Source organism: Musca vetustissima, unplaced genomic scaffold (genome assembly GCF_032173495.1).
Source record: "Musca vetustissima isolate MV318-11 ecotype Yass unplaced genomic scaffold, APGP_CSIRO_Mvet_v1 utg20894, whole genome shotgun sequence".
NCBI lineage: Eukaryota > Metazoa > Arthropoda > Insecta > Diptera > Muscidae > Musca > Musca vetustissima.
In genome coordinates, this window is record NW_026879777.1 from 71,156 (window position 1) to 85,801 (window position 14,646).

At 35.7% G+C, this 14,646-nt stretch overlaps 1 protein-coding gene across 1 annotated transcript in view; it reads left to right on the top strand.

Annotated features, from left to right (window-relative positions):
* The first annotated feature begins 2,273 nt into the window (after positions 1 to 2,273).
* The window catches only part of LOC133324937 (methylcytosine dioxygenase TET-like), a 180,871-nt gene continuing 168,498 nt past the window's right edge, over positions 2,274 to 14,646 (top strand). The window contains exons 1-2 of the mRNA XM_061533760.1: positions 2,274 to 4,154; positions 4,368 to 4,529. Coding sequence (XP_061389744.1) covers positions 2,274 to 4,154; positions 4,368 to 4,529 — 2,043 coding nt within the window. The remainder of the gene's footprint in view (positions 4,155 to 4,367; positions 4,530 to 14,646) is intronic.

Below are 14,646 nucleotides of genomic sequence, written 5' to 3' on the forward strand. Positions count from 1 at the left end.
CCTTGCACCTCACTCTCACTTTTTGCTAAGAATATTGATACAGCCTGGTGTCCTTTGGGAAATTACCTGATGTTGTTGTAATAGGGAGAGGCCGAAAGAGAGAGAGAGAAATTGGAATAGAGATTGTGGTAGGTTTTTATGATTCGGAGAGAAAAGAGAACACAGAACTGAATTGGGCGAGTTGGCTGAAGGGAGAGGGAGAGATCATAAGGGACTGTGTGGGGAGAGTTACCAATGAGAGCATAAAGGAAAAAGAGAATTGTTTAGCCATATGAGCAAACGCACATGCTGTTATTGTAGCACACAAGTTAGTCCTTTGTCGTTGGTACGGGCGTACATACCCAACACTAAATAGACTTTAAAGTGGAAAACAAAAGAAAAATTGTTTACGTTAGTTTGGTATGTAATGACTTTCGTAAGAAAGAAATTTCTTTTCCGGTCTTATATGTAATAATTTAGTTTATTTGCATTTTTATAAATTTTTTAATAATTTCTATTTTTCTTTCTTACAGATACCAACAAAAAATAAATGAAAATTTAAAGGAATACGAACCCCCAATTTATGGAATACAAATTTAATAACAAAAAACTGCATTGAACATCAGTTTAACAAAGCCAAAAACAAAACAATTAATTTTAAGAATATTCAATTTTAATAAATAATCTAAAAATTCCAAGCAAAACAAAACAACAAACAAAAAATGGAAGACAAAACCAGTGCATAAATTATTTAAAGCAATAAATATTATTAACCAACAACAACATCAAGCAACCAACCAACCAACAAAACATACAAATGCCACAACATTAATACAAAATAAAACAAAATAAAATAATTACAAAAAATCAAATACAAATTTACACCCAAAAGAAAAAAACAAAACAAAAAATTATTGTTTAAATAAACAAAATTTACCTAAACAATATATATGCATAAAATATATATACTTCTATAGCTAAAATAAAATATATATTTTTATAAAACAAAAATAACAACAAGGCGGAGAGCAGAAAAATTAATTACTAAAAACAAAAGTACAAAATACCAATTCAAACAAATAAAAATATTTAGCAAAGCAATAGTTAAAACAAAATAGAATTTTTAAAGAAAAACAAAATTAAAAAATACGCAGCATTACAAAATAACAAAGTCTGATTAATAATATTAAAGCAGTTTTGAAATGCAATTTGAAAACATACAAATTTTTTGAAAAATCAAAACAAAACCAAAATATCAAATTAAATAATCAACAACAAATTTTATGCAATATCCAAACAAACAAAACAAAAAAAAAAGTATTTTGAAAAACAAGCCAACAAAATATTGACGACAGCAACATTGTAAACAGTTTAAAGTACAAAATAACAAATGTTCTTCTTTTTTATAATAACATACATACATATATACAAATATTGAATATTGAAATTAATAAAAGCAAATATAGTCTGCACAGAAATACAAATTTTTTCCAATCATTAATCAATTTAATAATTATTCAGCCAGAGCGTTACAAAATATTAGTAATAATTAACATTTCTTCGCAAACAATTACAAAATAAATTAACAAATGAACAAACAAATATAAACGAAATACGTACAACAACAAATATTAATAAAAACAATTCTAGACTTGTAGTGTTAAAAAGAAAAACAAAACCCATGAATTTTAAGTGAGAAAAAAGAAAGAGAAGAAACAACAAAACAAAAATTGTTGCCAAATCCATTGCCCTTCCCAAACATAACTCTGGACCCAGTGATTTTGTACAACTGCAACAAATAATAAATATTGAACAACAAAAACAACAACATAAACAAACATTTTTTGAAAAACTACCTCAAAAGTGTAAAAACAAGTGTACAAATATTTTATAAAACAAAGACGAAGAAGAAACGAAAACAGAGTAATCACAAATTTTTGCAACCTCTTACCCCCCAACAAAAAACAAACAAAACTAAAGCACAAAAGTTAAGGTACAAATTTCATACAGATTCAAATTAACAAAAACATCAACAACAACAAATAGCATCTCTTTGATACAACTTTTATTTTGCCAAACAAATAAAAACGGATAAGGAATAATCTCACATAAATATTTAACGAAGGATACACACACACACATACCCCAACTACACTTTTCATTGAGCTACTAGTTTTACACGAACGAGAGCAACACATACTGTTGGACTCTCGCACAGACAACTGAACTTTTTTATTTGTTCACCGATCCTGTCAAGGCACTTGAGAAACGGCCATGCAACAGGATACGTTTAAATGGCGTCAACAGTAGTGGCACAAACAAGCGGCGGTCCACAAGAAACGTCTGCACACTCTTTGCATCATCATAGCCAGCAAAATCAGCAGCAACAACAGCACCAGCAACATTCTGCATCTAGCCAACAACAACATCACCACCTACAACAACATCATCAGTTGTCATCGTCGTCAGCGCTTGCCAGTCCACACTTGCACAACTCACATCTGCAACACTTGAGTAGTTTGAGTCACCATTACACGGCCCACGCCTATCAAACACCCACAACTACAGCATTCGTCCCCCCACACCATCAACAATATCAACATTACCCGGCAACAACACAACAGCAGCATTCGCAATCGTTGTACCACCCCCACCAGCATCAACAATATCACCAACAGGGTCAGCAGCAACACTGGGACTATTATGCTAGGCAACCACCACCCAGTCAACAGCAGCCTCAGTCACAACAACAACAAACAGCCAGTGAAACAACCGCCAGTCAGCAGCAACAACAGCCCTTGCAGTCCTCTACGCCCACAAGTACCACAAATAATAACAGCACCAGCAACAACAATGTGTCAACAACAACTTCTCAAACGTCAAATGGTACAACAGGTGATAACAACAATACAAACAACAACGGCAACAGTAGCAGCAACAGCAACAACAACACAAATACGACCAGCAATAATAACAACAACACCAATGATTCAGTAAGCTCTCAAACAAACGGATCAAACAACTATACCAGACCTTGGGAAATGGAGTCCAAAGATTCAAATTCCAACTCCAATTCCAATCCGCCAGCATCAGCTGCGACGCAACAACCAAAGAGTGGCTTTGAGCCATTTTCAAAATTGCCCTCCTTCTCAAGTCAGTTTTATGGCTTTAATGAACTAATGGCCGACGGTACACCAATACCGCCGCCAAACTCAGCCTCGGCAGCAGCAGCGGCTGCAGCTGCGTCGGCGCCCACAAATCCCTCATTGAACTCTCTACAAACAGTGGCCATGTCACCGGCCAGTATATCAGTAAGTTCACCGGGCATGGTGAGCGTGGGCTCGCCCCTAACCCAGTTGGCTAGTCTGCAAACGAGTATAACACCGCCCTCTAGTGGATTTGCGCCATTGGGGGCGCCGCCTCCGCCAGTGCCGCCCAATGCTTTTCATCCGCACCACAGAGCCGCAACCTATCCTCTGGTACCGGCAGCATTGCCACCCAGTACTAGCGGCTATACAGATCCATTGTTATATCAACCATTGACACCGTCTTATGCTCCCCCCACACCCAATTCCCTGGTACCGCCCTCACTGCAATCCTCATCGTCGTCCACCACCAGCACCACTTTTGGAGGTGCCAAGAAGGACAATTCGCTGTCGGCATTTGATCTCAACACAAATTCGAATGGCTCACTGTTGAGTGTGCCCACATCAAATACACCAAATACCCTGGGCACGCCCATGGGCATGCATACGCCCACACCGTCATACGATGGGGCCAGTAGTTCTTCAATGATGGATATTTCTAATCATGGCGTAGGTGGCGGTGGCAGCACAGCTGCCGGGTATCATACGCCGCATTCTTCCCACACCAGTACTGGATCTCATACTCCGCACACAACCCAACCCCATACGCCGACGCCCTCCACCACCACGCCCATTAAAACGGATAAAGTTCTAAATTCGCCAGTGGCCAGAGTGGATGCGCGTAAAAAAGAACGACGGAAAAATCGGGCCAACTCGCTGGAGTCCAGTGCCGAGTCCGAGGCTAGTGCCATGGATGTGGACCCCAGCAATCCCGGCCAAGTTGATGCTGTCTCGAGTACTGCGAACTTTAAGAGTCCCATTAGCTGTATGGGTGTCAGTGATAGCAATGACGGAGCCGGTGAAAAACAAGTAAGTTGCGAATGAAATTTGTTTAGAGATATTCATGGAAGGAGTGAGGAGTGGAGGAAATGAAAAGGAGTTTGAAATTTTGAAAATGGAAGTCACATCTAATTAATTACTGTATAAACGGAATGCTCGACGTCAGTTCCTCCACTACCACCCTCCCATTGAATGGCATAATTCCAAAGGCCAACGATCATAACACGATCAACATTCTTATAGATGTCTTCTAACATTTTCCAGTCGAAAAAGAAACGCAAACGATGTGGCGAATGTATCGGGTGTCAGCGTAAGGATAACTGCGGCGATTGTGCGCCATGTCGCAACGACAAAAGTCATCAAATCTGCAAACAACGACGCTGCGAGAAACTCACCGAGAAAAAGGTAAGTGGCAAAATCCACAAATTCATTCATGAAAATTTTGCGTGCGTATGTGTGTGTTTTTTTTATTGAATCGGCCCCCAAATGGCCAACATAATGAGGCAAAACAACCTGTCCGATCGAGGCAACAAAAAACCCGTTTGTATTTTTTGTTGTTGATGATGATGGGCTGACTGGCTGGTGGACGTAGCCTTTGTGTGTTTCTCATATTACGAAGAGAGCAAGAACCCTTGATGTCTTTCCATGGACCAAGTAGTGTGAGATTTCTTTTTTTTCGTTTGAGCTCCTTGTTTGTGTTGTAGTTGTTGTACACTTAAGGATTTATGTCAATTTCATGTGAATGTGCGTATAAAAACGCGTTTTGCGAGTATTTGATACGAATGAATGACTGGCTGCAGCAGTTTTTTTGGTTTTGTTCCACTGGTCATGCCGAACAAACAACAGATGTTTTTGGTGATTCGCTTGTCCGTCCGTACGTCCATCCATCCGTCCTTCCATCGGCCCATCTATCTGGTCATCATCTTTTAAAGATTGCTTATTTTATTGTCGCTCTTTGTTTTTGTATTTCACATTCGCTTTGGCATCGCTGATTTAATTGATGTCTCTACGGTTTGCTTGGTTCCTTTTTTTGTTGTTGTCGATTATTTTCTTGGCGCGATCTGTCAGCTATGCCGTCCTGTATTTTTTTGTGTTTTTTCTTTGCTTTTTTCAGTTTCAACCAGATTCCTTTGCACCAGCAGCCAAGGAAGAGAACAAATGAACATGTGTTGCATGTTTGGTGTACACATGCTTTTATTACATTAAACACGTTTTAGCCCGTTGAATAACCTAAATAATGTCTGTGTAAATTACAACAACTTCCACGCTCCCTGCCTCCTGCCCTTTGTCTTACTGCGCGGGCTCCACAAAATGACAGACCAAAAGAAAAAAACAGAAAATTATAAAAAAAAACTTTACAAAAAAGTACAGCTGATGCTGTGCAATTAGTAGCTGCGTTTTTTTACTTTGTGAGAGAAAAACTAAAATTACAACAACAACAAATCGTACTTGCAAGCATCCTTTGCTTAAATCTTTAAATTGCATTTAGCGAAAAATGCAACAGCAAAAATAAAAAAACGATGTAATACCACCTGAGAACCTGAGTCGCATGGTGCTGGTACCTTTAGTTTCCGTTTATTCAAAGCAACAGTGGTAATGAAATCCTTTGAGCAAAGGAAAACAAAATATTAAAGTTTTTATGAAGAAGGCATTTACGCCAATCCAATATTAAATTAAATACTTTTGGTAATTGAAGCATGACCTTTGAGAATTATTTTATGGATTTCAAAAAATTAAATTTTTAGAAAGGCATATACAAATTGGCGAAAATTTAGCTTTAGTGTATTGAGCTATAATTCTCAATCCTACAAACAGTCTTCATAAAACAATTATTTAACTTTGCAGTTTCAAAAACCTATCCTAATTCATGAAAATCCCTTTAAAATTCAAATCGGTTTCAAATTTTAAAAATTTGTAATTTAAAATAGACGACCGTCCCTCATTCGTCAATTTCTGTGTGAAGTTAATAATCCTAGGTCATATCAGAACCCGCTATGTAGTCTTGCGAATTCCGCTAGATGATTAAGGTTCAAATGTTCCAGTGACCAGAAATCCTGCTTTCCGTTGAAAATATGGGCTTTTTTAATTACAAAAACCAACAACAACGAAATTATTTCAATACATTTTCTGATCCTTTAAGTCTTAAAATACTACGAACTTTAAGATTGACCTCGATTTTTACATCGAATGCCATTAACAATATCCCTAGAATTGTATTTCAAATCCTAACATATTTTTGTAATGTTAAATACAGGAAACATAATCCTCTGGGTATCCTCATAAGTATGTCATTTGCTCCACTGTTCTTCATTATCGAATATCTTTGAAGGTCTACTTGGCTCCATCCTGTATTCCCTTTGTGTTTGTTTCTTGCTCTCTCTGTGCCGTCTCCCCTTCCCTCTTATGACAGTATGGATGCATTTCCGTTTGTAATTTGTTTAAGCAAGTGACATTAATTATAATTGTCAGCATCAGTTGGAAGCAATGAAGGAAAAAACAGAAAACTCAAAAAAGGAAGGAAACAGCAACAACAGCGACAAAATCAAGAAATAATCAGGACAGCAAAGACAGGCAGTAGCAGTGAGACCACATGAAAGAAAATGAATGAAGATCGTATTACGTTGATTCTTTGGACTAAAACAAGTTCTTTTTTTTTGAATTTGTTTTTGCTTTTTGTTTTGTTTTTTATAACCAAGCCATCCATACAGGATGAGTGCAACTTATAATTTAAGCTTTCATCTAGTTTGGAAACAACAAAATAAGCTATAAATAAATTTTTGATGAAGTAGGAGACCAGGAGCCGTGATCACGCAAGTCATTCAAAATGGTGTTCAAAATGCATTATTTAAAAACAACAACAATTAAATTCGTATTTTTGTGAATGATGAGTTTTTTTTTTAATTTGAAATGACAATGATGGGTCTTTCGCAGGTGTTAGGGAGTAGTTTTTGATAATATTACTGGACAAGGATTCTGGGGCTCCATGTATTCCCTCAATTCCACACTTTTTGCATATTAACTGTAAAAATTATTTTAATGATTGATACTACACATTTGCAAAAAAACATCATGAACATATTTGCAACTGTCATAAGCCCTGCGATCGACAACAGCAACAAAAACAATGCTTGGTCTACATTTATTCTGAGAATTGTAAACTCTTGTTGATTAGCAGCCCACCCCATACATTAGAGGTTATTGTTTGAAATTCTCATGAAGAGAGTATGGCAAAAGAAACGAAATGACGAAAAACCAGCGGCAAAGAGCAAAACAACAAACAAAGTTAACAACACATTTGGCTTGGCTGCAAGAGCAAAAAAAACAACAACAAACACTATAGCTAGAGATAACGAAGAAACAGATAGAGAGCAAGCCAGAGGAATTCACATAAAAATATCACACACAAGCAAACAGACACAGTTAGCAATGTGCACACACACATGGACATGTAAAGGCAAAAAGGAAATCATTGAGCAGATGTTCAGCCATAACAAAACAAAAAAAAATACTTCAAAATGAAATGTGCGATCAAAGTAACAGCAACAACAACAACACTAACGATGGCAATGACAACGCCAACAACAACAAAGACGCACACAGCAGAAACCTTCAATGACGATAACGACCAAACATTTACACACTGACAGCCAGCCAGGCAGACAGACACACACACATGAACGCATTCCATTTGTTGGTTGCTTTGAAATGGAAAACGGAAAGAATACATATTTGGTATGTCAGTTAGTATTGCCAACAACAACAATGGCCATGGATAACATTTCACACACACACACACACACACTCGCATACACATAGTGCGAACATACAGATGCAAACATTGTTGTTGTTGCTGCTTTGAAGTGATATTAACAAAAAAAAAACAGGAGACAGCTGGTAGTTCAAATGGACTTAAAACCAGGCAAATAACCTATACAACACGAACAACAACAACGAAGACAATGTCAATATCATTTGTTTTTAGTTTTGTTTTTGTAAAAGCGGCGGCAAAGAGCCACAATAAAGCAACAAATAAACACACATATTTGAAATAACTAAGAAATATGGCAACATTACACCACTAGCTTGGGAATTTTTGTTTTTGTGAATTGCTGCGTTTTTATTAATCTACCATTTGGGTGACAGACATCACATGAAAGATTAGCATATTTTGTAAAATTATATGACCTATTCTAAAAATAGAATATGTAGTTGCTACATATATCGAAGATTTGTATGATTACCAATTAAATGATTATTGAATTACTTAAAATGTGGTTACGATTTTTATGAGATCTACAACGGCATTTGCATTAGAACTTTTTACCGGGTTAAACTATTTTATTAGGATTTATTTAGCATATATTCAATGGAATTGGCAATTTTAAACAACTGGTTAAAGAAATCCTGAAGCTTCTAAAAAATAACTAATTTAGTAGTTTTGGTGTTTCTTCTTGAATCAGCCCGTGCTATGCAACAATTTAAAACATTATTTTGCGAAAAATATATTTTTAATATATATGTATCCTGTAATATAAATTAAAAACCTAATGTTCGGAGCTAGACTTTCCTATTTTGGAATATTGGTCTGAAATTAAATTTTACAAAAACAGAAAATTAGTCCAAAACTTTCGCATCAATACCTTCATTTGTTGAGATTAAACTGTATCCTTGGTTAATAGATATAAATCCGGAAAACATGACATATCTGCGGCCAAGCTTTAAACTAGGACATACATTTTTCGACCATTTTCTCCACTAGTAAACGATTTGTAGGGATTCAAAAACTACTTTGATATTCGATGGTAATCCACCTTCGATTTACATGCCAAATTGTTTGAAGTAGCCAGACCATTGCCGTGCGAAAAATTTTAAAACTTGGAAACAACGGTTTAGGTTTACTTTAAGGGGAGCCCACCTATTCTTGATTTCAAATTTCGATTAGTTTCAAACGGCCAAAAATCAACAATAAATTGACATTTGTTGTTGATTTTTGTAATTAAAAGAAAGTCCTTCTTTGCGACTACGGGCATGTTTTCCGATCACTGGAATAACCGAATCCCTAAATTACAACGCAAATAAAAATACTACATATCTGAATCTTGTATGATCTAAGATATTTACTTCGCTCGAAAATTAGCAAAAAGGTACGCCAAGAAAATTATTTTTTGTAGAATCACCTATTTTCGGTGAAAACCCAAGTTCGGAAATAAAGAAGTTTTTGACAGATTGAATTTATTGTAGTACATACGGTGGTTGTGCAGATCTAGAATTTAACACGTTATTCTGGACTTGATTTGAACCGATTGTATTTATAGTTTTTGAGTTATCGTGCCCGCCATTCGTAAAAATATTGTTTCGGGGAAAAAACTCGTTTAAAGTTTGGGAAGTACTCTTGGTTCAAAAACAATAAAACGGCTATATCTTCACTTGAAATTGTAATAAGACATTTTTGTATGTTTGAGGCGGATTTTCAAAAAAATATTTGATATGTGCCTAAAAACAATTAACAATTACAACGTTCTCATATTCCCTGTTTTACTGCAATCTTAGAGCTAAATTAAATATTTGTTATGCTTGATGGTTATACCTTTAGACCTTGGTGAAAATTTTTGTTGCATATGGTTGTTCCCTGAATTTTTATAATTTATATACTTTGTGTCGCCTAAATTTATTATTTATGACAATTAGTAGTAATTTTTCAATATTGTCTTTTTTAATAATTTTGTTTTTTTTTCTTCCTCTTGATTGGCCCCTTAGCAATACCTCGTATATGTCATTCTTTATGGATCATTGAACGCCAATTTTTGCTCCTTTCCTTCGTCCAATTCCCTTTGCTTTATTCGCTTCACTTGATTCGTTTTAGACCTGGCAATGTGTGAGAGACCGCGAGTATTGTTTATCGTTTAAGGTTATTTTATTTATGGCCTTTACATTTTGATCGTTATTCAATATGCCTGGCCGTTTGTGCTAAAGGAAGAAAGGGTTTTTTGGTTTTCCTTGGCTTATCAACATTCGTATAGTGATGGTTGTTGTAGTTGGTTTTGAAAACTGCAGATGTTTTATTTCTGATTGTAGTGAAGATATTTTTTTGAAACGAGCTTTTTTATGAATGAAGCGGAAAATGTTGTTTACAAAACAAAACAAAAAAACTTCAGGTTAACCTGAAGATGATACAAATTGAGGTTAATGACATGGTGTAGCGTATGTATTGGGGTCAAGGAACTAGTTGTCATTTGTAGTTGTTTATATATTGTTTTTCAATGTTTAGATATTTTAAAACAAGAAGCGAATTTAGCCATGTATTTTTTAAGAAACATTTTCAAAATGCGTTTAAAAAATGCATAGATTTATATAACTCAAAAAAAATATTTATCCTGACTTTAGCTACTTTATAAAACCATATTAAATGCCTGTAATAAAATAAAAATATGACATCTTTTTTAGACTTTTATTCATATTTTATTACAAAAGATTTAAAAATGTAAGAAAAATGGGTTTTCCTTAAATTCACATTTCTGTAAAAACACCTTACCAAAATTCTCTTTTTTAAAAAAATAATATCTATTTATTTTCTGTTTTCTTTCAAACATTTTTCCAAATTTCCCATTTGCCACAATATTTAAATTCCAATTATCTGTTTAATATGCATTTGTTGCGTATATCCAATATATCACCAATACATGCATACATACATATTGACCCTTTAAAAAAGAAGAAAAATTACACATTTCATTTATCTGCATTTCATGATGCAATTCCATAATCCGCATAGAGGGTGATTGCTCATGTGTATTGACTCGTTTTATTTTATTTTTGTTGTCTTGTTTTTTGAATATTCCACATTTGCCATTAAAATAATTGCTATCAATTTAATTTATATACGAGGATAGAGTGTGTCGCCTACAAAACGTGATCGTGGCATATTACAAAAGATTAAATTTCAATAGGTGGGACTAACAATGGTCGTCAATAGAACACATGCACGCACTACACTCACACACACACACACCCATAACATTGATGAGTTACCACATCCCTATATTAAATAAAACGTGTGTATGACTGACTGTCCTTAGCGTCCTTGTTAATGGAAAAATGTCAGGGCATACAACAGCAATCAAAGCACGGCTTGGGGATTAATTCACAATTTCAAATGGGTTTCAATGGGCCTAGCTGAAAAAACCCCGGCTCTAACAATTCGACTTCAATTCAGTTCGGTTCGGTGTTTTTGTCCTATTTGCATTGCGAGTTGGTCAATATCCATCCCCTCCATTATTGTATTCATCATTTCGTCCCCAAATTAATGTTTTATTTAAATGTTCCAATGTAATTAAAAATTAATTGACAAAGGTGGGAATGCAAAAAATATGTAATAAAAATGCAAACAACTACAACAAAAAAAAAAAAAACTGCATGCAAAAGAGGAGACACAGAAAATCAACCGCATGCAAGCAAGCTGGCGAACGAACCTATTTGCATTTTGGGTGCGGCTCGGACGGCATTGGCCAACAAATATGACAACTGTCTGCTGCTAGGCATGGTACAATGCCAAGTGAATATTTATGCATTTCACTCCGCTTAAATTGTCATTGTATTGCTGCTGCCATCTCCTGGCTTTCATAACACGGAGCAAGGATCAGCCAACCAGCTCTGGTGGGGGAAACGTTTTATGTGTGGCATCAGTTTGGAAAGTGGAATTGCATAAAATTGCACAACGAAAGAGCGATGAACAAAAAAAAAACGAAAAAACGAGAACAACAGCACAAAAATTATGGCACGTAATGGGGTTATTGTCTTACTAGTGGTAGTGCTGCTGCGGTACATATGGAGCTGGAGATTTGGCTACAACCAAATCCACCAAATGCAGATGTGAAAGACGTGATAATCAAATAATAAATCCTGACAAATAAAACAACAACAAAAAATCGCGAATTGCGCGTTCTTTTACAAAAACAAGGCTTAACGTTGCACCAGCAGCGCAGTATCATCAGCAGGAACAGTCACAGCAGCAGCATCATCATCAGTGGAGGAAAAAACCCAGAGCAGATGCAAAATGTAATAAAACATTCCATATGAATATCTGTCCGTCCAGGTGGTTGTTGAGTTGGGTTTTTGAGCTCTTTCGCTCTTTGTATAGACGTACGAACGTGCGTGTGTCTGTGTGTGTGTGCATGTGAAAATGCACATGTATGTAGAAGGATAATAACATTTTTTAAAGCAATTGCACAAAACAAAAACCGGCACAAATCCGCCACACAATGCTTTGTGTCTCAGGTTAAATGAATAACAAAAAATACAAAAAAACATAACAAGGATACAGGAAATCCCAATAGCGCGCTTTACCCAAAACCTGTCCACCGAGTGTACCTGTACACGCCTCTGATCTGATTTTCTCCGTTGCCTGTTGTATGGTTTTACGATTGACGATGCTGGGAATTTTTTTGCTGTGCAAAATTGCTTTGCCGAATGGATATGGATTTGTCCTGTGCACTCGTACAAAACAAGCAAACCAACAACAACAGCAACAACAACGAGATCAAAAGTATGTTAAAAACTAGCTGCAGTAGTAGTTATTCCTTTCGTTACCCTTCCTTTGAAATGGAAATGCAAAATACAAAAATTGGCAAGCTAAAACATTGGCAAACTGGTTAAATAGCTTAATAGTAGCAATTAAGAAGGAGTTTTGTTTTTTTTCTGGTGCAAATGGCTTTCAAAAGCCGGCAGCAGGCAGGCACACAAATTCAGGACATGTTAGTTTGAGTTTGGTTTCTATGTAAGGCAAGGCAAATTAGGAAAAAATCTAAATTAATGTAGATTGAAGACATTGAAATGTGTTTTGTTAGTTTTGTCGTAGAGCATGAGAGGAGCAGTAAGTTGTTAACAAATGATACTGGAGGTCTTGGAAGTTATTTTTTTAAAGAAAAACCTGAATAGACGTTAGGTTCAACCGAGCGGAAATGTTCATATCCTTCAACATAATGTAGGCATTCAAAATACCTAAAAATAGGCTCATGGTAGAGTTCTGCCAGAACTTTTTGGGCTAGGTTCTTAACATACCGAAATTGACAATTTTTGACACTAAAATTTCGGAATGTTAATTAAGGAGGTGGGCCGTTACATGGGGGATTTGTCAAACGTGAACCTATATTTTACAGTTGCGTCGCAAATTTTTTATTTTGATCAAATTTCGCATATAGACATTAGCATTTGTTCTGATCAAGAATGTAATTTATTATGTCTAAGGGGAAAATGTAAGATTTTCAAAATATCTTATTATTTTTTTTAATTTTTTAATGCCTATTTCAAATTAAAAAAAAAACATTTTGTGTCAATATTTTACAAAAACAAAAAATTCAATACAATATACCCACAACAACAAATACTTATAAAACCAATGCAATGACATTTCTTTTACTTTTAAATTCTGTTTAGGTTTCCTTTTTCCCAATTTGTTGTTATTTCATTTTCGCTTTTTTGTGTTTTGCTTTCATTCCTTGTGTTGTTTTTCTCCTCTTCTTCTTCTTTTTGGAGTGCATAATAATTTTTACACGTTTTTTTTAATCCTCTTCATATAAAGGACCATGACGATAAATGTGAACAAGGAATTGGAGGAGAGTGCAGTATGTCACGAACGACAGTTTTGAAGGAGCAATGCACTTAATATTATTCCTTCATATGTACGGTTGTGAGCAGGAATATAATACAAGACACAGGGAATGTGTTTGTGTGTGCGTTTCTAGAATACCTTACTATCCAGTCATCCATCTATCCATGGTATCCAGGCCTTATGAATACTACTGACAATAAACATCATCAGGATGTTTTCAGTTTATTTTTTTTTTCTTTTTCTTCTCGACGCTTTTTTGGTTTGCTTCTTTATATTACATTTCATGTGTATGCTTCGTGGATGTGATGTTGTTGCTGTCGAAATGAAATAAAGTGTTTGCATAGTAGTATGTACATATGCACATACATACACATATGTATGTTCGGTTGGTAGGGTAGTTAGTCGTCGCCGTAATGCTAGATGAAAGTATTCCCTAATACACACTCACACACAGAAAAACGCAAGGATGTTTGGCTCCTTGTTTGGGATACGCTCTACGTTCCATGTGTTTTTTTTTCGCATTGCAATGCAAATTGCACATGGTCCTAGTTCTTTGGCAGCAAGAACGACAACAACAACAGCAACAACGTTCATAGTAGTAATCGTAGTATGTAGTAAAATATGACTCCATTACCCACCCCGATCTCTTTTTGTAAGGTTGCCATTTCCCTATAATATAGAATATGGTGAAACAGGAATTTCGGGGACGAGGAAGGAGGGCTTTTGCTTTTCAACTTGAAACTGGTAGCATGGCACTACTACTACTGCTACCACCGTATGATGAGAATAAAAGTGTATTCTAGCTGAAGCATAATAACCATACTTGTATTGCCCAAGCATTACGTTTGCCTGGAAAAAACATAGCAATAGCAACAACAAGCATAGGCTTGGAAATGCTTATGCACAGCTTCATAT